A 25,655-nucleotide genomic window follows, 5' to 3' on the forward strand; every position below is an offset into this window, starting at 1 on the left:
TTTGTTCTCTCGCCCATCAATTATACATGAAGAGAGATCATCATCTCTAAATACCAACATGTAATTATGCTAACCATGAAAATTCTAAACCATAGTCTAACCTCACATTCTTCCACTGACTTAAAGCATGAACGCCATTTTATGTAAGAACATTATTTAACAAAATTCCAATGGAAGCAAATTCAGAAGATCTTAAGAACTTCATTATAAATCCTTACACTGATACTAGTCAAATAGTAAAAACATTCATGAAAGCTCCAGTGACTTCACGTCACTAAGATTTTAAAATAAACAGAAGTCACTCACTTAAGTTTCAAAGGTTATAATGACCCAAAGCACACAAGAGGAAACTGTCCGAGTAACTAGCTAAAGCCAAGTTCAAATTAGGCTATTTCAGGACCTACACAAAACTAGTCAATACATAGGCCAATGTATTATTATTATTTTCATTGTTCTGGCTCTCTTACCATGTAGACCAACTTCTAATGCTTAAAGAAATACAATTACTACTACTAAACAAAAAATAAAATTATTACTCTGTAAAAGAAATACTCTCTAAATCAAAAAAGATTTCTCCTGGCCGGGCACAGTGGCTCACACCTGGAATCCCAGCACTTTGGGAAGCCGAGGCAGGTGAATCACGAGGTCAGGAGTTCAAGACCAGCCTGGCCGACATGGTGAAACCCTGTCTCTACTAAAAATACCAAAATTAGCCAGGCATGGTGGCGGGCACCTGTAATCTCAATTGGAGGCTGAGGCAGGAGAATTGCTTGAACCGGGGAGGTGGAGGTTGCAGTGAGCCAAGTTTGTGCTACTGCAATCCAGCCTGGGTGACAGCAAGACTCCATATCAAAAAAAAAAGATTTCTCTAGGCAAGGGTAACAGGAAATTATGCCTTTCTGCCAATTTACAAAACACTAGAAAGCACCAATAAGATCGTTAAGTTTTTATAAATGTCTCATTTACCCAATGTTACATATACCGAAGTGTTCATGTCAATTCCTTTGCCAGTGATTTTTACTTAATTCTAAAAAAAGTTATCATATGATAAAATTAACATGTTTACTATGAAGAGTTCTGATTTTAATGTATGGTAGCATCACCACCATCAGAATATAGAACAGTTCTATCACTCCAAAAAGCTCTCTCCTGCTGTCCCTTTACGCATATATCCTTCCCCTCTACTCTCACCACCACTGAATTGGTCCCCATCACTATAGTTTTATACCTTTTGAAGCTGGTTTCTTTCACTCAGCATAAAACCTTAATTAAAGATTCATGCAAGTAGTTACCCACACCAGCAGTTCCTTCCTTATTATTGCTAAGTAGTATTCCATAGTATGGCTATACCATAGTTTAACCATTCACTTATTGAAGAATACTTTGATAGTTTCCAGGTTTTGGCTATTATGAATTAAGTTGCTACAGACATTTGAGTCCCAATTTTTGCATAAACAAAAGTCTTCAAAATACCCAGAAGTAGAATCACTGGATCGTATGATAAATGTACGTTTAACTTAACTGACAGTTTTCCGGAGTGGCAATGCCATTTTGCATTCCCACAAGCAATGTGTAAGGATCCAGTTGCTCAGCATTCTTGCTAGCACTTGGTATTGCTTTTTTTTTTCTTTTAGCCATTCTAATAGGCTGTATTTTCTTCTCTTTTAGCCATTCTAATAGGCCCATAGTGATACCTCATCATGGTTTTAAATGTTTTAACCATTTCATGGGCATCTTTTATTAAACAGTACAGTTTCAAGCCCTTAAACAGAGAAAGTGGAATATAAATTTTTCTGACTCAAAATCATCCTTATAGAACAAACACTGTACTACCCTCAGGGACTACTGAAGTACACAGGGTTGTGTTCCTTTTCCTAAAATAGCCCCAGACTTATCTCTGCTTTTTATAGCTTTTTAAATCTTCTCTCGTCACTTCTTGCTATTAATGGTGCTCCTGCCTCTGGAAGACTCTCCTCTTCACTCTCTTCTCAAGTTGAGTTTAGAAAATAGATAACTAAGCTTGTTAGAATTACATCTAAAAAGAGGACAGCCCGTGAGTGAGGGAGCTTAAAGGATTCTTCAGTGAGGAAAGCAAAGGCCCCCAAACCCCCCACCCCCGCCAACCCCCACATCATTGTACCCAAACTTCCTGACATCTTGTTTGGTTACTGAGAAATTTCTAGTAGCTAAATCTCTTAGGCACTTTTCAAAAAGGTAAGGTGACCAGCTAAGAGACCACCAGGTAATTGAGTCATTACAATATTCGTTTTGTGCAATTCACACTATAACATGATCCTCGATCAATCAAAAGCTTAGCTAAAGCAAAATATAGACAAAGTTATCCAGTGTCCAGAAACCTAAGTGGAAAAGATGATCTTAAATGTAGCTTAAATCTAGTTTTCAAACAGTTACACATTGGTCAGAATTCTGAGCACCTACTAGGTGTGTGAGGCATTCAAAGGGGTGCAGAGATAAAGAAATTGTAGAATTAAAACAGTTCTTTCAAGATACAGTGACCATATGCATACATACTGATTCTAATCCTAAGTAACAGTCAACAGTGTTCCCTTGAAAGTCACTTGACTAATTAAGTAGATAGATGTGCGGTTATCAAAGGCAAGTAAGTACAACTCATCCTGTCTTTTTAAGTAGTCTTTTCCATTTCTGAACAAGACTAAACTATGAACACTTTTACGCTCTATTCGGGAGGTGGATCACTTCAGACAAATGGCAGCACCTTACTTCCCTGAGCGCCCCAGGCTCCGATTTAGAAATTAAGAGGCAGGCACTTCCTCTCACCGGAACTTCCCTGAGGAATGGCAGCTGTGTGTCTGCCAGGCGCAGGGGCCAATCGGGACTCTGCCGGCCGCCTCCACCCACGACTTAAACACCATCTCACCAATTGCAAAGGGATCTTGGGTGGGACTTCCGCTATCATTTTCGGCTTAACTACCACCATCTCGTCGCGGGGCAGTGGGGGCAACCGCGAAGACGAAATTTCACAAACTTTCAGCTCCAGCAGTTTTAAGGAAATGTCAAAGAATGACAAGATGGAAGACAGAATGGCAAGAGCTAAGATACCAAACAGGCTCCCCAAATTTTGTTTTCAAGAAAACCAATGAAAAAAGCAAGCAATCACAACGTGAAGTCCAGGATCATGTATGTGCTTATCTTCACAGTCACTGCTGGGTCCTGAAGTTCTCCTCTGGCCCAGTGCCAGCTGCGGAGCCCTCTGCCAAACAGCCAGAGGAGGCCGGTGATGTAGAGCTCTGATTACCCACCCGTCAGGGCGCCGCTGAAGGTCACTGAATACTTATGTGCACCCGAAAAATAAATCCTGCGAGTTCACGCCCGCGTGGCTCGGCCCCTGACTTTGAGTGACTCCTTTCGCATGGGATCTACGAAACCGAACTGACTTAAAGACCTCTTTCATACGGACTTGAAGTCACAGAACTGACAAAATCTCATCCTGTCAAAGTGCACGATTCTTTAAAATCTAACACAAAAAGCCATAGAAAGATTCTCTAAACACCTCGTTCTAACAGGAACACGGACAGGGCACTGGCCCTTAGACACGTCTCCCTGTCACCGGGCTAACAACATTGGCAAGGGCGGCGGCGGCGGCACTGGTAACTTGCAGCCCCCAAGGGCCCTGGCGAAACCCCATCTATTACTCTGTATACTGCTTGCTTCCAAGATGAACCTGTTGCTGGGAAAGAATAGGCTAAATTAGAAAAGGGAGTATTTTGTCAAAGTTAAAGGTGAGTGATAGCCTGCCCGCCTCAAAAAGGACGGGAAAAACTAAGGATATTGGGGAAGATGACACTGCTGCCTCCGAATTCTGGTCCGGGGCGGCTCTCTTCCAGCCCTCAAGTGTCCCCACGCGGCCGTGGACCCCGAACAGGGACAGCTGGAGGCGGGCTTGGGCAGCGCGCGGCCTGCACCCGCGGTCATCCATCTTGCGGCGCGTCCCGGCCCGGCCCGGCCCGGCTATCCCGAGCCAGGGCTGGGGGAGCTCGCCGCCCCCGGCGCCGCCACAGCCGGGCGACATTCTGCAGGCTGGGAAAGGGGATAAGGGTGCAGCGTGCCCCCCGGTCCCCGGCCCGCCCGGATCCCCGGCCTCACCTTGACGTGGAAGCGGATGAGCGCCAGGCGGATGCAGTGGGCCATGCAGACGGGCGGCAGGAACCAGACCTTGGGCGGCGGGGTGCCCTTGTTCTGGACATGGCTGACGATCTGCTGCGCCGTCTGGCGCTCGTTGCCCTGCCGCTTGACCCACTCATGCAGCCGGGCCTTCTCGAGCGCGCCGTTGAAGAAGACGAAGAGCTCGATGTTGCCGCCGAAGCAGGCCTTGGCCAGCGCCGCCAGGTAGCCAAGCATGTGGTTCCACTGGCCGCCGCTGACCCAGTCGGTGTAGAAGCCGCCGTAGAGGCGGTGCAGGCAGTTGTCGGCGTCCACCAGCAGGCGCAGCGGGGTCTGCGGGGGCCGCTGCCGCCCGCCGCCCACCAGGCTGCCCCGGGCCAGCTTCTGCAGCTCCACCGGCACCACGGCGCTCGGGCAGTGCTTCTCGATGTAGTCCTGGAAGCCCTGCACGCCCATGGCGGCGGCGGGGGCGCGGGCGCGGGTGCGGGCGGGGGGCAGCGGGGCCGGGGGCGGTGGGGCCGTGGCTCGCAGGCGGGCGGGCGGGCGGGGGCGGCGGCCTCTAGGGGGGACTGGGGCGGGTCGGGGGCGCGCTCATGGCCGCCGCGGCCGCCATGTGCTGCCGCCTCCCAGGGCCATGTCTGGGGAGGGATCTGCCGCCGCCGCCGCTGCCGCCGCTGCGAGGCCGAGGCCGAGGCCGAGGCTGAGGGCCGGGGCGGGGCAGGCGGCGCTGACGTAGCGGACCCGCCCGGCGCGGACGCCGCCCAAGCCCGCGCAGGCCCGCCGGCAAGCAGGCGGAAGAGGCGGCGCCGGCGGGACGCGGCTCTGGGCTCCCGGAGGCGGCGGCGGCAGAGGCGGAGGCCGGGAGCCGGGCCCGGGCGAGATCGAGGAGGCGCCTGGGCCGGAGCAGGCCGCGCCTGGAGGCTACAGGCCGCCCGCCCGCCCGCCTCAGGCCCGTCGGCCGCGGCCTCCGCCCGGTGTTATTCAGGCGAAGGGAAGCCGCGAAGCAGGTCCCAGGGAAGAGCTCGTCTTCTGAGGGAAGCGGCGACAAGATGGCGCTTTGAGGGGGAGCCGGAGGCCGAGTCACTCTGCTGGTCGGGACGCCGCCTTTCTAACGCCACAGTCGGCTCGCACCACTCCGGACCTCCTGCCCACAAGGACTGCGGGGTCCGGGGGAGCGGGATGCTGGACGGCCGCGCCTGTCTTGGAAAGAGCAGGAAGGAGGCGATTCCGCAGCAGGTGTTCATCCCAACAGCTTCGGGCTCTCGGTTGTTGTGGTTTTTACACCTGTGACAAATGACATGGCCAAACACACCATAATGTCTGAAGGTGCAGGTAGTCCGAAGTACCTGCTCGTCACGGAAGAGGCTGTCTTGAGACCACAGGTCTGTTGAAGCGTGGGAAAGCCTGCGTTCCGTTTAGTTCCCTCTGCGGAATGGCCCGACTGAAACGTGCGCCTTTGCGTGGCTCGCGCTGTTCCTCTTAAGGAGAGGGATTTGAATCTTGTTGCTTTAGTAGCAGCTTCTGGAAGGAGGTCGATTACGTGAATTCTGTTCCAAAGCTCTGTCGTAATTGCTTCTAAAATGAGGTTGACACTGTATATATATTAGGCTTGTATAAAACATTTTCAAAAAGAGATTGTCTTTGAGAATATAAATTTAGAAACCCAGCACTCTAAAAGTTTTAAAGTGCCGCTTTTACTTATCTTCACCCCTCCATCTGTTCTTTTTCTGGAGAAGCCTCTGTAGAGGAGCAGGATGCAGCCGATAGGCTGTGGCCCTGACAGCCGCTGCCCAGCACATGGAGCCTGCACGTGCACGATTTGGCCAAAGAAGCCCCCATACTCCCGGTGAAAAAGGCAAGTTGGATTTTTCTGCTTTCTTTTCTGATACCCACCTCAAATGCAAGCCAGTATCATATACACGTAAATGCTGCTGATATTTTAAGAAGTTACATTTAAAAGCAGACTGACAAGTTATGCCACTCACCTATACACAAAATTAGTCACAAAGTCAGCATGACATGTTATCCAGAAATAATACAGGCTGGGCACGGTGGCTCACGCCTGTAATCCCAGCACTTTGGGAGGCCAAGGTTGGTGGATCATTTGAGACCAGCCTGGCCAACATGGTGAAACTCCATCTCTACTAAAAACATAAAAATTAGCTGGGCATGGTAGTGTGCGCTTATAATCCCAGCTACTCGGGAGGCTAAGGCAGGAGAATTGTTTGAACCCAGGAGGTGGAGGTTACCGTGAGCCTAGATGTCGCCACTGCACACTCTAGCGTGGGCAACAGAGTGAGATTACGTCTCAAAAATAAAAGAAATAATACAGTTAGCTATTAAAAAACAAGGGAAGATCCAGAAATATCCAAATTTCCTTCTGTAACCCAAGCAGGTTCACAAAATGAAGGGCAGTAGTTTTAATTACTCGTATTCTTTTTCTTTTCTTTTTTTTTTTTTTTGAGATGGAGTCTCGTCCTGACACCAGGCTGGAGTGCAGTGGTGAAATGGGAGAGGGAGGATGCAGTGAGCTGAGATCGCACCACTGCACTCCAGCCTGGGCAACAGAGCAAGACTCCATCTTGAGGAAAAAATAAAATAAAATAAATACAAAAGAAAAAAGAAAAAGAAAGTCCCCAACCATCAGTTGTCATATTGTGACCCCAAGAAGACATAACTTTTTATTAAATTTTAAATACAGATGTTTATTTTTACCTCAATATTTAAGCAATTTAACTTCAACCAACCCCTGAATTTGAGTTGAGGATGCAGAGTATATACACGTTTGTCAGTCAAACATTTTGCCTACCATCGATACTCAATAATAGATATATTTTCAAAGAACACACAGCTAAATAGGGCAAGTAAAGATAATTGAGCTTTATGTGTTATGATACAATAATGAATTTTAAACTTTCCAAAAGTACAATAACTCAAGTGTAAGTCTATACAAATACAGTTTCTGGAAATAGCTATACAAGCCAACATTTATTGAGCATTTGCTGTGTGGTAAGCACACAGATGATCTGATTTAATCCTTATAATAACCTGGGATGTTAAGTACTATTAATATGTTGATTTTACAGATGCCATCTGGGCTCACTCCAACCTCCACCTCTTTGGCTGAAGCAGCCTTCCCACCTCAGCCTCCTGAGTAGATGGGACTATAGGTGCATACCACCACACCTAGCTAATTTTTGGATTTTTTTGTAGACAATGGGTTTCATAATGTTGCCTCAAGAAAAATGTCAGGATATGATTAAGTCTATCTTTTAACAGTGACATGTAACTGATTTTAAAATATTATGTAGTGCTTCCTAGTTTAACCAAACTGGAGGTGTGTTTTATGATGGGCTGTCTCAGAAATAATTGCCAAAATCCTCACTTCTTTTTTTCTGAGATGGAGTTTCGCTCTTGTTGCTGAGGCTGGAGTGCAATGGCACGATCTTGGCTCACTGCAACCTCTGCCTCCCAGGTTCAAGCTATTCTGCCTCAGCCTAAGTAGCTGGGGTTATATGCATTCACCATCACTAATTTTTTTGTATTTTTAGCACAGACGGGGTTTACAGGTATGCACCCAGCTAATTTATTTTGCATTTTTAGTAGAGACGGGGTTTCACCATGTTGATCAGGCTGGTCTCGAACTCCCAACCTCAGGTGATCTGTCTGTCTCAGCCTCCCAAAGTGCTGGGATTACAGGCATGAGCCACCACGCCCAGCTCAAAATTGATGCAGTAGATGGATACCGCAGGTCCCTCAGTTCCCAGATTGGACCAACTCTCCTTATACCACACCTGGGACCTGGGAGGAATGAGGAAGAGGCTTTTTGTCCCTGAGAATCCAGCAAAAATACAGAACGCTTCACGAATCTGCGCAAGGAAGAGTCTTTTGTAGGGCAGGACTTTCCCAGACTCAGACTGTCGCTCCACCTTGAAGATAGAGTATTGCAGTTAACTTTCTCCCTGCCTCCCAAAGGCCCTCGCATTCTTCCTGGAGCTCTAGTCAACCCTGACCTCTTCCTTTGGCACAAAGGTCACAGGCCTGAGCCACATCTCAGCTGTTTCCAGAAAAATGACTGTGTGCTCCCACCTATATTTGAGGTCCTAGACTCCTCAGAAGAAGTCAGCTTCATGTGATCCAGGCTACTCAAGCCTGGGACTAGAGCGTTTCCATATTCTGGTAAGAGAGACTTGCTGCTTCTGGAAAGATCTTTATGGTTTACACAAATGGAACAGACCACTTAATAACAGCTAGTCTGTAAAGGTACATCTTAAAATGGCTTTGTACTTATGAGAATTCCTAATTTAAAAAACTCATTTAATTTATATCAGTTTCTAAAATACAGCTTACTTCAAAAGATAATCCTGAAAATTCCATCAGGCAGCGTTTAAAGGATGACTATGAAGTTTTAGCCCTTAAGAGAGAATTTATATTCAACTGAGTACTATCTTTCAAAGCAGTCCCTGTCATTGTTTGTCCATTGATTCCATAGCAGCTCCTGTTGCCCATCCTGCTTGAGAAGCCTCTTGGAGAGTTGCCTAGAGAATCTATAGCCTTCATCTGAAAGCCCTCCATGACAACTCTTCCATATATTTTTGCATCAGCCCAAAGCCATTTGGATACAAGTTTGGTGAACATATTAAGTAAGAAAAAAAACCAAAACAAGCAACAAAAACAAAAAGCAGGCAGTGCTGCATTAGACTGAAAATAAAAAATGAAAATTCTAAGAACCTAAGAACCACGAGAGCAGTATTGGTTGCTTTCACCCATATGGTCTCTTTTGGTGTTCTGTTGACTCTTGTGAAGCAGTATCCCTGACAATGACCCTAGCTTAGAGGGCCGAGAACTGCCAAAAGTGATGCTGTTTATAAATGGTAGGGTCAGGACCCACACATGGGTGTGGTCTGACTGCAAAGTGCACCTGGAATTCAACGAGATGGGATTACCATCCCCACTGTGGAGGACAGTGTGATATGTGGCAGGAGGGTTGGATAGGCTACTTAGTTACACAGGTCACACTGATCCCCTTCTCCTCTTTCTTCTATGCAAATATACAATCTATTTGTCTATATATCTGTCTACCTTGGTAGATTGGGCTCCTTGAAGAAGGGATTACCTTTTCTTCATCTTCATATCCCCAGTAGCTCACCAATGCCCAGTATACAACAGGGGGGTCAGTTGTTGGTTGTCTTATTTTCTTGTTGACTCTACTCTGACTTGGGATATGTCACTTTCCCCTCTTGACCTCCACATTCAGATGTGTTAATAAAAGTGGATAAAGGCCACTCTAGCTTTAAAACCCCACCAATACAGAGAGAACTCTGAAACCAGAAGCAGAAGCTGAGGAATGGTGAATAGAGCATTTTCTCTCACATAATGGTTATTAGGGTGGTATCTTATCCCCCAAATGCCTCTGCAGAATTTGACCCTAGTTTTTCAAATTGGACTCAAGAATGATCTTAGTGTTGGTGGTTTTGTGGTTTTCTTTGAAACTCTGTTATTGACAGAACAGCTTCTGGAAATCTGAAAAGAAAAAAAAGGTAGTTTATTTATTAGTTTGGAATATGAAATGTATTTTGTCATGGTGTCCAGAGTCCGAATATTGATCTCCATGGAGCTCTCCTACCCTCTGCTAATCCTGATAACTTATAGTACTGAAGAGGCAGCAGAGCCTGAAGACCAAAACACTTCTCAACTGCTGACACACTGCTGCAGTGTGGTCAGTTACCGATCTACCATTTATGAAGCAGGCCTACAGATGTAACTGTGTGTTCTTCTGGGTAATTTAAATTCACAATTAATTAACAGGTTAGGGCTGGTGCTAGGTAAACATTATAGGTTCAAATCCAAAGTGTGGATTAATTTGCTGTCTTCCATAAGACTCCCTGCTTACCTCCAGCCTGCTGGTCTCCCAACATATGCTAATGATTACATGGGCAAGATTAAGGTCTCTTATTACCTTGCTGGAAAAACTGGAAAACTCACCTGTTATTGCTGGTGGTTAGATACCTCAACTAAGTAACATATTAATTAAAGATATTAGGCTGGGCATGGTGGCTCATGCCTGTAATCCCAGCATTTGGGAGATCAAGGCAGGCGGATCACTTGAGGTCAGGAGTTTGAGACCAGCCTGGCCAATATGGTGAAACCCAGTTTCTACTAAAAATACAAAACTTAGCCAGATGTGGTAGTGCGCACCTGCAATCCCAGCTACTCTGGAGGCTGAGGCAACATTATGAAACCCATTGTCTTAAAAAAAAATCCAAAAATTAGCTAGGTGTGGTGGTACACACCCATCTACTCAGGAGGCTGAGGTGGGAAGGCTGCTTCAGCCAAAGAGGTGGAGGTTGGAGTGAGCCCAGATGACGCCACTTGCACTCCATCCTGGGCAACAGTGAGGCCCTATCTCAAAAAAAAAAGTCATTTATTACAAAGATAGGAACTCATGAATTTATGAAAGTTGAACTAGGATTAAGGATGGGTGGGAACTAAGATTGACAGGTACTTTTAACAATATAGCTGGGGTGCTGTTGATGAAATGAATGAACTCCAATCTTATCCTGTAGTCATTTTCTCAAGATTCAAAGTCATGGAAAAAAAAGAGTAGAATGAACCAAACTTAGGTAAAGAGTCACCAGCCTGGCAGTGAAAATAGTGTAGTTTCTTTGACTTTAATATGAGGAAACAGGTTCCTGCATTGACAGTCTCGCCAAAACTATACACAATTAATTTCTCATTTTTTCTCAGACCTCTCAGAGATGAATATATACAATTTCCGACAAAGAAAGCTGAGTACCTTTAGTAAGGGAAAAGGAATGCTGAATATTCCCAAACAACACGTTTATTACATATTTGGTAAGACTTGCTATACCCTGTCCTATAAGAAGATAGCCTGCCCTTAGAAGACAAAGAGGCTAAAGCTATGCCTTCTAAATCTTAAGCCACTCTTTAGATGATGAATCTCTTTGTCAGCCCTAACACCTCAAGAACTTTTAATTCATACTATTTGCCATTTTTTTCATTTATTTAATACCACAAATTCACTTTACTGTTATGAAGCCAATAGCTACAGATTCTCATAAGAAACCCAGGAACTCCTTACTGGCCTCAAAACATACTGTGACATTTCCACAACCTACAGGTCTAGAAATCCTGTGCCAAATAAGGTTAATTTGTTTGCTGAGAAGGATGTGGAGGAACTGGAATCCTCATATACAGCTGATGGGAAAACAGTCTGGAACTTTTCTTTAAACATTCTGGTAAATGGGGCCCCTGCAAGCTAGAAAGTGTGGCTATAATTTCGGGGGATTTTTTCTTTTTTAAACTTTTTCTCTCTCAGTCCTGACCTAAAGATGACCCTCGTCATGGAGAAGTATTGCCAAGCCCAAAGAAGTGGCACAGTGACCTCTACCCCTGAGAAAAAACCTGTCTTTCCAGCCAGAGGAAGCAGGAAAAAATGATCCTATGGTCTGAAGAATGTGGAAAAATCCATCTTTTTTTTTCCTCTCTGCTTTCTGCCTGAGGGGTGTTCCTTTTGCCAAAATGAGCAGGCAGTGTGGGCAGGTAATCATCAGAGAGGAAAGCCCATCTTTCTAAGTCATAGGTGAGGAAAAGGGGCTCCCTGGGTGCCAGGGAGTCTAGGGGGAAATCTTGAAGAGCAAAGACCTCAAAAGAGGATTCTCTAATTCTGTACATGAGCTGAATTCCATGCTCAGCCCAGAGCTGCACATACCAGACGCAGAGCCCAAGCAGCACAGCCACACTCTGAACTGACATTCTGACCACCACCACCAAACAGAAGGCAACGCAGGACCTGTGGGCTGAAGCTAACAAGGTTGATTGCCTGACAAAACAGAAAAAAAAATTCTTCAGCGAATTTAGCAGAACCCAGAGTCTCCCAACATTAAGACAGACAGTCCTCACTTTGCGCTGCAATTCAGAACTGTAAAAATGATCTTTCACGCTGAAACTGTGCCCTGTGCTGTTAACAATAATCAGTGGGTAAAATTGTGATTTTTTTTTTTGCTATCTTTTGAAAAGTGTCAAAACATTGATAATGTACTGTTAGAAATGTATAAGGAAGGCCGAGTGCAGTGGCTCGTGCCTGTAATCCCAGCACTTTGGGAGGCCGAGGCGGGTGGATCACAAGGTCAAAAGATCAAGACCATCCTGGCCAACATGGTGAAACCCTGTCTTTACTAAAAATACAAAAAATTAGTTGAGCGTGGTGGTGCATGCCTGTAGTCCCAGCTACTTGGGAGGCTGAGGCAGGAGAATCACTTGAATCCGGGAGGTGGAGGTTGCAGTGAGCTGAGATTGTGCCACGGCACTCCAGCTTGGCAACAGAGCGAGACTCCATCTCAAAAAAGAAAAAAGAGAAAAAAGTAAAGAAAAAGAAAAAATGTATAAGGAAACAATAAAGTTAATATTTTTGTACACTGTATTTAAAATATTAGCAACGCTGGGAATTAAAGTGTTTGATGTCTTCCTAAAAAACATATCAACAGGCATTTGAATAATGTTTGCCTTCTTCAAAAATCACGTGCCCTATGATATGGAGCAAGCTCCTTTGCTGTGTTTCAAAAAATTGTCGTGCCCCTTCTAAGTTTGGATCAGTTTCCAATATTTTATCCTTTCTGTTTTCAATGTCATGAAATATCTCCAAGTCCCTTTAGCGTGAAGCTTTTTGCTGACGTTCTTTCCTCTGGGACATCTTCATCTTTTTCATCACAACTGCTTTCTTCATTTATTTGATGAGTTCACCTTCTCAGCAGCAATGCTTACATCCCCATAGTCTCCTTCTTCAGTGACCCCATTTATGTTTGATTTGCATTCACTTTCAGTGTTTATAGTTTTTGTTTCTTTGCTGCACTTCTATTTTTGTTGGTCAGTTTTCTCTTTTGAATATCCATTTGTGTAAAATGCCATGTGGGTTTATCACTGGGAGACGAGGAGGCCACACTATTCACACTTTGCTGTCTGTGGGTGAACTGAACACAGTGACCAATCACCCACAGGTTTTGGAAAGAAATGACATGATTGGTCACTGATCACGATGCACCTCTGTTATTATGTGGTGATTTGTGGACTGGGGAGCTAGCAGAAAGTTTGAACTTCATGCAATTACAGTTAATATACTCTGGTAACTCAAATTTGAACCATGTTGTCAGGGGACTGGTGTTCACCATTAACTAAAATTTCAGAATCATGAAATATCACTTCTGACATACTCTATTCTTTAGAAGTCAGTCACTAATTCTGGCTCACACTCAAGGGGAGGGTAATTAGGCTCCGGCTTCTGAAGAGACTGTAGAAAATAAAAAGTTCCTCTTTAAAGTTTCCCTTCTTGTTAAAGAATATAATAATAAGTATTAGAAATAATACCTTCTTTTAAAGACTAACTTTCTTCAAATCCTTCTTGCTTTTCGCTAGTAACTCTTGGTTAAGCCCTATCCTATTTAGTTGTTAGATATAAGGAAATAAGTACATTCTATGTCCTGGTATTTTAACCAAGATATTTGTGCTAGACATGCTCACATGCATGTAGTACATTCTATGTCCTTGTACTTTAACCAAGATAGTTATGTTATTACTTTCCTAAGTCCTTTTGCAAGCAACTTTCTCTCCCTTCCTTATATGGACTTCCTCTTTTCCTTTTGTTTTCCATTGCTTTTACCTATTTAGCAAAGTTTTAAGTTGTTAGCCAATCAGGTTTAGTTTAGATTGTGAGGTCTGGCTCCAACTAATGGAGATGGGTCACAGCAGTAAGGACCCAATGTGTAAGGAATAAATATGCCTGCCTTTCCTTTGTTCATCATACTCTCATGGCAAGACTGCTAGAGAGTAGTGCTCTTTCTTCAGAAAGTAAAATTGCCTTGCTGAGAAAACTTTTTGTCTGAATGTTAATTTTTCCTTGCAGTACCTAGGAACAAGCATTCTGTCTCTAACAGAATCTCCAATGAATTTGTGGACATCTTTTAGGATTCTTCAGGAAGTCCACATTCATGAAGAATATTGGCACTGGGTGTAGAATTCTGGGTGGATGATTCTTTCCTATGAGTGCTTTAAAGATACTGTTCCACTGCATCCTGGCCTATGCAATTTTTCATTATATGCCTAAGATAACCCACAATTCAAATTGTTGTTCCCTATACCTAATGTATTGGGTTTTTTTTCTGGCTGCTTTCAGGATTCTTTAAATCTTTGGTTATCAGCAGTTTGATTATGATATGCTGAGCATCTTGTTTGGATTTTGCTGAGTTTCTTGAATGTGTATTTATATTGTTCATCAAATTTAAGAAGTTTTCAGCAATTATTTCTAAAAACTTTTTGTATCTGTACCAATTTTTCTTTTCCCTCTGAGACTCCAGTGTCAAAAATATGTGATTTTCTGGTGTTGTTTCCCAGGTTCCTGAAGCTCTGTTCATTCTGTTTAATCCATTTTCTCAGTGTCCTCTGGTTAATTTCTATTTATCTGTCTTCAATTCACTGACTCTTTCTTTTGTTATTTCTATTCTGCTACTAAGTCCATTCATTACACTTTTAAACTTCAGAAATATAATTTTTTCAGTTCTAGAATTCCCATTGGTAATCTTCATAGCTTCTGTGTCTCTATCAAGAACTTCTTTCTTTTCACCATTTTTTTTTTTCAAGACAGACTCTTGCTTTGTCACCCAAGCTGTAATCTCAGCTCACTGCAACCTCTGCCTCCCAGGTTCAAGCAATTCTCCTACCTCAGCCTCCCGAGTAGCTGAGATTACAGGTGCATACCACCATGCCCAGCTAATTTTTGTATTTTTAGTAGAGATGGAGTTTTACCATGTTGGCCAGGCTGGTCTCAAACTCTCAACCTCAGGTGATCCACCTGCCTTGGTCTCCCAAAGTGCTGGGATTACAGGCATTAGCCACCATGCCCAGCCCTTTGTTTTCATCTTAAGAGCATGATTATGAAAGGTGTTTTAAGTTGTCTGATGATCCAGCGTCTAAGTCACTTTTGGAATGACATATGTTGGTTGTCTTTTTCCTTGTGATTAGGTCATACTAACCTGGCTTCTTGAGCATCTAGTAAAGTTGGATTGAATCCTGGATGTTTTGAATATCATGTCCTGAGAGTCTGCAACTTGTTAAAATCCCCTGAAGAAGATTGATTTTAAGCAGACAACCAATCCAGTTAACTTCAGATGACCAACTGTCTCACCTTCTGTGGTGGTGGTCCCGGTGGCATTTCAGATTTCAAAGGCACTGTTCACTTACTGTGTCTGCCTGTGCATGTGTGGCTTAGGCCTGAGCCCAGGACTTGTGCCAGCCCATACCCAGAATTAGAGGTTTCCCTCCTCTAGCTCTCTCTTCTCTAGGATTCCTCGACACATGCTGCTTGGCTCACAGAAACCTCTTGGAGTTTTATTGCCCATCTGCCTCTTTATAGTAGCATGACTGGGGTCTCCCTCACAGCAGGGCTGGGAAAGAAAAAGAAAGTGAGAGAGAAAGAAGAAAGAAAGCGGGGGGGAAGGGAGACAGGGATTTCCTCCTGCATTCTTTGGTTCACAGGGGCTCCTTTTCCTGGTCCTCTGACCAGAAAGACCAAGCTTTTCTTGGAGTTTTTACTGCACATGTCAACTGGGAAGTTCCTTGACTTGGGGGACTACCTTTATATCAAAGCTGAAAGGGGCTGGGTCAGGTGGTTCATGCCTGTAATGCCACCACTTTGGGAGGCTGAAGCAGGTAGATCACCTGAGGTCAAGATTTAGAGGCTGGGAGCAATGGTTCACACCTGTAATCCCAGCACTTTGGGAGGCTGAGGTGGGTGGATCGGGAGGTCAGGAGTTTGAGACCATCCTGGCTAACACGGTGAAACCCCATCTCTACTAAAAAAATACCAAAAAAATTAGCTGGGCGTGGTGGCACATGCCTGTAATCCCAGCTACTTGGGAGCCTGAGGCAGGAGCATCGCTTAAACCTGAGAGGTGATGCTTGCAGTGAGCTGAGATCATGCCATTGCACTCCAGTCTGGGCGACAGAGCAAGACTCTGTCTCAAAAAAAAAAAAAAAGAAAGATTTTGAGACCAGTCTGGCCAACATGGTAAAATCCAGTCTCTATTAAAAATACAAAATTAGCCAAGTGTGGTGGCAGGCACCTGTAATCCCAGCTACTTGGGAGGCTGAGGCAGGAGAATTGCTTGAACCCAGGAGGCAGAGGTTGCAGTGAGCTAAAATTGTGCCACACAACTCTAGCCTGGGTGATAGAGACTCTGTCTAAAAAAAAAATGGAAAGGGGTAGGAGTACAGAAAACTGGGAAATGCATGCCTGTTTTGTGGCTTCTTCAAGTTTTGTTACCCTCCTTCTTCCAATTTGCCTGCCATTATTTACTTTCCACAGACCTCAGTGAGTTGGCATTTAGTTTTGTTTAGAGTTCTTAGATTTTTTTGGGAGGCTGAGGTGGGTGGATCACCTGAGGTCAGGAGTTCAAGACCAGCCTGGCCAACATGGGAAAACCCCATCTCTACTAAAGATACAAAAATTAGTCGGGTGTGGTGGTGCATGCCTGTAATCCCAGCTACTCAGGAGGCTGAGTCAGGAGAATCACTTAAATCCAGGAGGCAGAGGTTACAGCAAGCTGAGATTGCACTACTGCACTCCAGCCAGAGCAAGACTCCATCTCAAAAAAAAAAAAAAAAAAAAAAAAATTCTTAGTTTTAGTTTTGATGACTGGGAGAACTAAACTGCTCTGTGCCTACCCCATTTTGGCCAGCACAAGAAGTCCCGAAACTTAAAAAAATTTATAAAAGTTAAACTTGAGGGTTGTTTTTTGTTTTGTTTGTAGGTAATCAGCTGTTCTTAAATATAATTTTTTATCTCCTTCCCTACCAAGAGGTTTTTAGAACTGTTTGGCAGGTGAAGAATCTGCATGTTGTGGGTCTTTATTACTGAATGAGAAACTACCAGACTTTCTCTTAGCTTTATTTGTTTCCCAGTTCAACGGAATATAACCTTAGAACTTCCTAAAGGTGCTTTCTAAAAGTTTTTGATTTCTCCAACTGTCATAGTACTGCATTTGTGAATCCCAAATTGGCTTCCACTGTTTATTTAAACTTGATATAAGATATAGGAAGATTTTTTTTGTCACCACCCTCTTTCTATTCCAAACACTATTTATCTGAAGGAAACTTTAGTAGAAGAAGATATTTTGGAAAAATTTTTGTAATCAGCTTAAACGCGTCTGGTTTTTTGTTTGTTTGGTTGGTTGGTTTTTGTTTGCTTGTTTAAATTCAGGGGGAGGCCAAGCGCAGGTGGCTCACGCCTGTAATCCCAGCACTTTGGGTGGCTGATGCAGGTGGACCGCTTAAGGTCAGGAATTCCAGAGGAGCCTGGGCAACATGGTGAAACCCTGTCTCTACCAAAAATACAAAAAAAGTTGCCCAGGCATGGTGGCATGCATCTGTGGTCCCAGCTACTTGAGAAGCTGAGGTGGGAGGATGGCCTGAGCCACGGAGGCAGAGGTTGCAATGACCCCAGATCACACCACTGCACTCTAGCCTGGGCGACAGAGTGAGACTCTTGTCTCAAATTAATTAATTAATTAATTCAGGGGGAATGTGTACTATATTTCTTTAAAAGCACTCTTTTTCAGTAAATGGATTATTTTAAAACCAAGCCAAACCAGTATACCAATGTGAATTTTAAAAAATTTGATTTTGAGGCCGGGTGCGGTGGCTCAAGCCTGTAATCCCAGCACTTTGGGAGGCCGAGGCGGGTGGATCACAAGGTCGAGAGATCGAGACCATCCTGGTCAACATTGTGAAACCCCGTCTCTACTAAAAATACAAAAATTAGCTGGGCATGGTGGCGCGTGCCTGTAATCCCAGCTACTCAGGAGGCTGAGGTAGGAGAATTGCCTGAACCCAGGAGGCGGAGGTTGTGGTGAGCCGAGATCGCGCCATTGCACTCCAGCCTGGGTAACGAGAGCGAAACTCCGTCTCAAAAAAAAAAAAAAAAAAAAAAATTTGATTTTGAAACATACATTTCTATCTTGCTGCAGTTTAAAGACAGAGTTTACCCCATATGGCCCATCAGTAATGCAGCATAAGAAACTGCATCTGTATTCCTCAATAAATAAAAGTTTGTGGAGGTCCTGATCGGCTTTTTTGTAGTCCACCATAGAGAGAAAGAGCCAGTTAACCTGTTGCTAAGCAACAGTGCTTCATAGACCAGAACTTCTGTACACCAAAGAGAGGGTAGGGGTATGAATTGTCCAAATTTACAAAGAGAAAGAGAGGGCACAGTGCACAAATGAATAGAGATCCGGGAAGCCACCTTTTGAAAACTAAGCAGAGGCAATTCAAGCAAGTATTTCAGAAATAAACCAAAGGCCCAGTTCTCAAGTTCTTCCATGCACATAACACCCATTGAACTCGAAGGAATTCTGCATGTGTGAGGACCAAAAGATTAACCCCAAAACAGCTCAATGAAATCCAAACAAAAAATAATAATAAAGTGAATTTTTATGAGCATGCTTAAGACTTTGCTGAAAGTGTCATCTTTCACAGGTCATAAAAGAAAATCAACATTTAAGATTTTACTAAGAGATCATTAAATTTCAAATCTGAAACACAAGAAATCAGCAAAATTAAATGGCTAGCATTGATTTGAGAATAGATTTTCACCTACATTTTAAATTAAATTGCTAACTCCAGAGAGAGAAAGTGTTTAAAGAAAAACACGAACATTTCTGTTTTACTTCAATTGTAAAGAGATTACAGGCGTGAGCCACCACACCCAGCCCGTGTGTTGTCTTATATTAAAATACGTTGTAATTCTGGCTGGACACAGTGGCTTATACCTGCAATGCCAGCCCTTTGGGAGGCTAAGGTGGGCAGATCACTTGAGACCAGAAGTTCAAGACCAGCCTGGCCAACAGGGCGAAACTCCATCTCTACTAACAATACAAAAAATTAGCCGGGCGGGTGTGGCGATGCATGCATGTTATTCCAGCTACTCAGGTGGCTCAGGCTTGAGAATCCCTTGAATCTGGGAGGTGGAGGTTGCAGTGAGCCAGAATCATGCCACTGCCCTCCAGCCTAGGCAACAGAGCAAGAATCTGTCTCCAAAAAAAAAAAAGAAAAGAAAAGAAAATGTAGTTTTGTTCAGCACCCCCGTTTTATGCCTGTATGAATTATCTTCACCTTTCCCCACACCAAGAAGTGATGCTCACCATTCTTTGGTGTCTGCTGCCCTCACACTTGCACTTGAATAAACTCTTTTAAGTGGAGCCTGAGCCTTTTGATTATTTTTGGTTGACAGGAAGAAGGGAGGAAGAGAGGGTGGGTTAAAATGAAATCTGCATACTAAGCAACAAAATCCCTGCTGCTCTTCTTCAACTTTTGGTAGATTGTTTCTTCTCTCAGGCTTCTTTTCTACCCCTAACTCTCCTGGCTACCCAAAGGCAGGAGGTCATCTACTAGGGAGATCTCAAAAGACTGTAGAAAAAACTTCTCGAATTCTGGTTTTGGGAGTTTTCCAAAAAGAATTTTTTTTTTAATTTGGCTTGCCACTTGAATGTCCTATAGAGAAGTCCCAAACTGACAAGCCTGGGCTATCCTCCCAAATACTCTACTGAGCTGTCAGTCTCTCCCTCTGGAATGGGACTAGATCACCAACCATCACCTATTATTTGAAGAAAAGCTGCTACACTACACATGGACCCAAATGAACAAATACCAGGAGAACAGAAGTTAGGGGAAACAAATGATGAAAAGAACAGAATAAAACTTTTATTGTATTATTATTATTATTATTATTTTGAGACTGAGTCTCACTCTTGTCACCCAGGCTGGAGTGCAGTGATGTGATCTTGGCTCACTGTAAACTCTGCCTCCTGGGTTCAAGCAATTCTTGTGCCTCAGCCTCCCAAGTAGCTGGGATTACAGGTGCCTACCACCATGCCCAGCTAATTTTTGTATTTTTAGTAGAGATGAGGTTTCATCATATTGGCCAGGCTGGTCTCAAACTCTTGAGTTCAAGTGATCCACCTGCCTCAGCCTCCTAAAGTGCTGGGATTTCAGGCATGAGCCACTGTGCCCAGCCAGAATAAAACTTTTAAATCTTTTATTAATGCTACACCCAGCCAGAATAAAACTTCTAAAATCCTTTATTAATATCATCAGACAGATAAAATAAGACATTACATTCATGAAACAGAACAGGAATTAGGATATAAGAGAGAATAAAAACCTCAAACAAAATTATGGCAGCTGAACTAAAAACATCAAATAAAGATTGGAATGTAACATTAAAGAAATTCCCCAGGAAGCAAAACAAAAAGAAAGTAAAATAGAAAAGGATAGTAGAGAAAGTGCAATTAAATCAGAAAATCAATACAGAAGGCCTGATACCTGACTGAATAGGGTTTCAGGCCTGGTGCGGTGGCTCACACCTGTAATCCCAGCACTTTGGGGGGCCAAGGCGGGCACATTACGAAGTCAGGAGTTCAAGATCAGCCTGGCCAACATGGTGAAACCCCGTCTCTACTAAAAATACAAAAAATTAGCTAGGTGTGGTGGTGGGCACCTGTAATCCCAGCTACTTGGGAGGCTGAGGCAAGAGAATCACTTTAACCTGGGAGTCAGAGGTTGCAGTGAGCCAAGATTGCGCCACCGCACTCCAGTCTGGGCGACCGAGCAGGACTTTGTCTCAAAAAAAAAAAAAAAAAAAAATTATCTTTTACAAACAAAACTGAAATTCTTGCAGTAAAAACAATTTAAAACTTAGAGTGATAAAAACAGTTGGCAACCTCGTTGGTGATGGGATGGGTCAAATGAAGGGGGACAAGAACTCAGAAAGCAGGCAGTTGTATTGGGTCAGAGCCAGCACAGGCAAGGACCCAGCAGGGGCAGTAGCAGGGGGTCCGTGGAGTCCACTGGTGTCTGATCTTGCAGGGAAGTGGACGACAGAAAGCAGTGGCCCAGGGTGGGGCCAGAGTCAGGGCTCACTTTTCTGAAAGCAGAATTCCAGTCCTGGAGGAACTGTGGTAATAGGAAGGCCATCAGATCGGGTCCTCCGTGTGATACCAAAGCTAGTGGTCTAGTTATCAGATGTGGACTGCAGTGCTGGGGCTTGTGCACAACTGGACAAGGCCTAACTCTGTTTATCAGAACTAGATTTCAACATCAGAGATGAATGAGAAGCAAGGCTAACCTAATGCTGACTAGATAGGCTCTTGCTCTCTTTATGGACAGGATGGTCTCAGAGTTGAAATGAGCCAAACATATCAAGTACAGATAAGTATAGAGATTTCAGTGACCTGGACACATGACCCATAAAACTTTATCTTCATTATTATTAATCTTCACATCATAAAGTAGACTAGCCACTTTTGTGGGCTCAGTCACTTCAACTTCATCTGCCATTCTTCTTACTTTGTTCCACCACACTGGCCACCTTACTATTTCTGGATTTGGGTAGGCATGGTCCTGCCAAAAGATCCTTTTATCTGGTATTTTTCCAAATAGCCAAGTGACATGACCTCTCCTCTCCTTCAGATCTTTGCTAAAATGTTGCTTTCTCAATGAGGCCCTACTGGACTACCCTGTAAAAAATTCTAACCATGCTTCCTACACCCTTTCAACTCTTTTGCTCCACAGCACTATCACATCTGGGATAAAATATTTTGCTTATTCATTATAATAGTACATATTTTACTTGTTTGTTTGTCCCTCTCCCCTGCCCAAATATAAATTCTGAGAGGACAGGGTTTTCATGTGTTAACTGCTTTATCCTCAGCGCGTAGAACTGTGCCTGGCATATAGTTAATTATCAAAAATGTATTTGTTGAGTGAGGAAATGAATGAATGAATGAATGGAGGTGGTTTGGAGAAGTCTGTATGCAAGTATCTTGTCAGTCAGGATTCCAAGAGGAAATGGATGGAACACTGACGTGAGGTAATTAGGCAGGATGTAGCCTAAAGCATTATTTACAAAGGTGCAAGCAGGGTTAAGGGGAGGTACAGCATCATTACCATCCCGAGGCCTTAATAGAAAAGAAATAATAGTTATCAGAATCTATTTTATTGTAATTTTTATTTTTATTTTTTTACTTTAGGTGCATACTATATCTGGCATTTCTAATAGTTACCAGAATCTTAAGGGAGCAGCAGTCGGGGTGGGGGGTCAAATGAAAGGGCTTCCATAAAGGTACACAGTCAATCCATGTTGATTTAGCAGGGAGGGAGGCTGGGGAATAGGTATCCATCCTCACTCTCCTCCTGCACTCTAACCTTGTGCTGTGCCTCCCATTGGCAACATAATAAGAAATCAGAGGACATAGGAATCCATCAGTGAAGTCAGTAAAGGCTAGTAGAACTGCAAGGCACAGAGTAAGGTGGAAAGGGGTAAGGAGAGGCCCTGGCAGGAAAACAGAAAATAAGCACAGCAAGTATATATAGATACTTGTTTAAGTGGAGCATTATGCTAGGCCTGGGATCTTCTTGTGGTAAAATTCTAAAATTATTATCCAAGATCTCCTATCCTCATCTCCAGGACTGTGAAAGACCCACAGCTAACACCATACTGTATGGTGAAAGACTGAAAACATTCCCCTAATATCAAAAACAGGACACACAGGCAGGCATTTGCCATTTCTATGCAACATAGTGTTAGAAGTTCTAACCGGAGTGATTAGGCAAGAAATATAAATAAAAGACACCCAAATTGTAAAGAAAGAAGTAAAATTTTCTCTATTTGCAATGAAAAATATGTTTTAAAAAACTCTAAAGATTCCATGAAGAAAAAACTATTAGAACTAATAAATGAATTTAGCAAAGTTGAAAGATAAAAAATTGATATGCAGTAAATCAGCTGCATTTATATACATTAACAATAAACAATCTGTAAATGAAATTAAGAAAATAATTCCACTTATAATGGCATAAAAAAGAATACAATACTTAGCAATAAACTTAACCTAAAAGTTGAAAGACTTGTACACTGAAAACTACAAAACATTGCTGAAACAAATTAAAGAAGACAAAAATACACAGACATAGAGTGGAAGATTTTACATTGCTAAGATAATAATATACCCAAAGTGATATATAGATTCAGTGCAGCCCCTATCAGAATACAGAGGCATTTTCTTTTGTAGAGATAATAAAACCCATTCTAAAATTTATATGGGAATGTAAGGAATCCAAAATAGCCACAACAATCTTGCAAAAGCAGAGCAAAGTTGGAATACTCAGATTTCCCAATTTTGAAGCTTACTTCAAGTCTTTAGTACTCAAAACAATATGGTACTGGCAAAAGGCAGACATTTGGACCAAAGGAATAGAATACGAATTCCAGAAATAAACTCTGACATACATGGTTAGTTAATTTTTGACTAAGGTGAAAAGATCATTCAACTGGGGAAAGGACAGTCTTTTCAACAAATGGTGCGAAGAAAGACAGATATCCATATGCAAAAGAAAGAAGTTGGACCCTTACCTAGTATTATATGCAAACATTAACTCAAAATATATCAAAGATCTATGCATAAGAGCTAAAAACCACAAAACTCTTAGAAGAAACCATAGAGAAAAAGCTTCATGACATGGGATTTGACAATGATTTCTTGGCAATGGCACTAAAAGGATAAGCAACAAAAGAAAAGAGATAAATTGGCCTTCATCAAAAAAACTTGTGCATCAGAGGACACAATCAAAAGAATGAAAAGGCAATCTATGGAATGGGAAAAATTTGCAAATTATTTATCTGATAAACGATTAATATCTAGAACATATAAAGAGCTCCTACAACTCATCAACAAAAAACAAACAATTTAATTAAAATTTGGGGTTAAATAGACATTTCTCCAAAGAAGAAATACAGATGGTCAATTAGCACATGAAAAAGTGCTCAACATCATTAGTGATTAGGAAAATGCAAATCAAAACCACAATGAGATACCACTTCACACTCATTAGGGTGGCTATTGTCAAAAACAAACAAACAAAACCAAAAAATAACAAGTGAGAATGAGGAGGTGGAGAAATTTGAATCCAGTCAACATTGTTGATTGGAATGTGAAATGGTGCAGCTGCTGTAGGAAACGGTTTCGTGGTTCCTCAAAAAGTTAAACATAGAATTATCATATGATCCGGTGATTCCACTTCTAGATATATCCCCAAAAGATTTGAAAGCAACTACTCAAATAGACACTTGTATGCCAATGTTCATTGCAGCATCATTCACGATAGCCAAAATATGGAAAAAACCCAAATGTTGATCAGCAGATGAATAGATAAACAAAATATGGTATATACATAAAAAGAAATATTCAACAATAAAAGGGAATGAAATTCTGACACATGCTGCAATATGGATGAAACTTGAAAACAATATGCTAAGTGAAATAAGCCTGTCACAAAAGGACAAACAGTGTATATTCACATTTATATGAAGTACCTAGAATTGACAAATTCATAGAGAGAAAAAAGTAGATCACAGTTACCAGGGGCTGCAGAAGGAGCAAATTGGCAGTTATTGTTTAATGGGTACAAAATTTCAGTCTGTAATGATAAAAGTGTTCTGGAAATGGATAGAGATGATGGTAGCACAATATTTTTTTTTTTTTTTTTTTTTTTGAGGCAGAGTTTCGCTCTTGTTACCCAGGCTGGAGTGCAATGGCGCGATCTTGGCTCACCGCAACCTCCGCCTCCTGGGTTCAGGCAATTCTCCTGCCTCAGCCTCCTGAGTAGCTGGGATTACAGGCACGCACCACCATGCCCAGCTAATTTTTTTTTTTATATATATTAGTAGAGACGGGGTTTCACCATGTTGACCAGGATGGTCTTGATCTCTTGACCTCATGATCCACCTGCCTCGGCCTCCCAAAGTGCTGAGATTACAGGCGCACAATATTGTTAATGTAATTAACATCACTGATTATACACTTAAAAATTATTACTATGATAAATTTATGGTGTACATATATATATATAATATATACCATATATATACCAAATTATATGTATATATACACATATATATAATCACTTTAAAAACGAAAACACCTGAAAGCAATATTGTCCCTGCTCCACAGGGAGGACATTCCTTTCCTTCAACTGCAGCCGCACTCTCTGTTGGTCAGCGGAAGGGTATCCCGCATCCTCCTGACATAGCCCATCTCCTCCACAAGGTTGTATATATTCCAGTTCGGGGACCCATGATTGATGCAGCCCTTGACTGGCTGGTCTGTTACATCAAAGATGTTAGATAAACCAAAGTTGGCCTGTGTACATTGGCCCCTAGTGTTTTCATTAACAATAGGCTGAGATCCATTCATCAACTTCAAATTTTACACATGCAGCTGTTTTAAATGTAGCCCAGATAAGCATATTTTTATTCATTTAGAGGTCGCCTGCTTTGCGTACCCCACAAAACCATGTCCACAATCTATTAGCCATAGATAAAATGAACTCTGAGGCTATGGGGACCCCCAGCCACTGCTGCCCTTGGGAGCTATCTGACCCAGATTCTC

The 25,655-nt window shown here is 42.8% G+C and overlaps 1 protein-coding gene and 1 long non-coding RNA gene across 6 annotated transcripts in view; one reads left to right on the forward strand and one right to left on the reverse strand.

The window, feature by feature from the left end:
- The window catches only part of FAM120A (family with sequence similarity 120 member A), a 118,773-nt gene extending 113,943 nt beyond the window's left edge, over positions 1 to 4,830 (reverse strand). For all 4 annotated transcript variants that reach the window (XM_021671900.2, XM_012463587.3, XM_064361594.1 and 1 more), the window contains exon 1: positions 4,126 to 4,830. In XM_021671900.2, the coding sequence (XP_021527575.1) occupies positions 4,126 to 4,599 (474 nt within the window). In that variant the 5' untranslated portion in view covers positions 4,600 to 4,830. The remainder of the gene's footprint in view (positions 1 to 4,125) is intronic.
- Positions 4,831 to 5,105: 275 nt separating this feature from the next.
- Positions 5,106 to 19,409, forward strand: LOC135268681 (uncharacterized). 2 transcript variants are annotated; one of them, XR_010337014.1, is made up of 3 exons: positions 5,106 to 5,525; positions 5,877 to 7,216; positions 10,490 to 19,409. It is a non-coding gene; the product is annotated as an uncharacterized LOC135268681 (long non-coding RNA). The 2 variants fall into 2 exon arrangements; XR_010337013.1 differs by having other exon boundaries at positions 5,880 to 7,216.
- Positions 19,410 to 25,655: the final 6,246 nt, after the last annotated feature.

Source organism: Aotus nancymaae, unplaced genomic scaffold, assembly GCF_030222135.1.
Source record: "Aotus nancymaae isolate 86718 unplaced genomic scaffold, 86718_ANA_hifiasm-v0.15.2.pri h1tg000041l, whole genome shotgun sequence".
NCBI lineage: Eukaryota > Metazoa > Chordata > Mammalia > Primates > Aotidae > Aotus > Aotus nancymaae.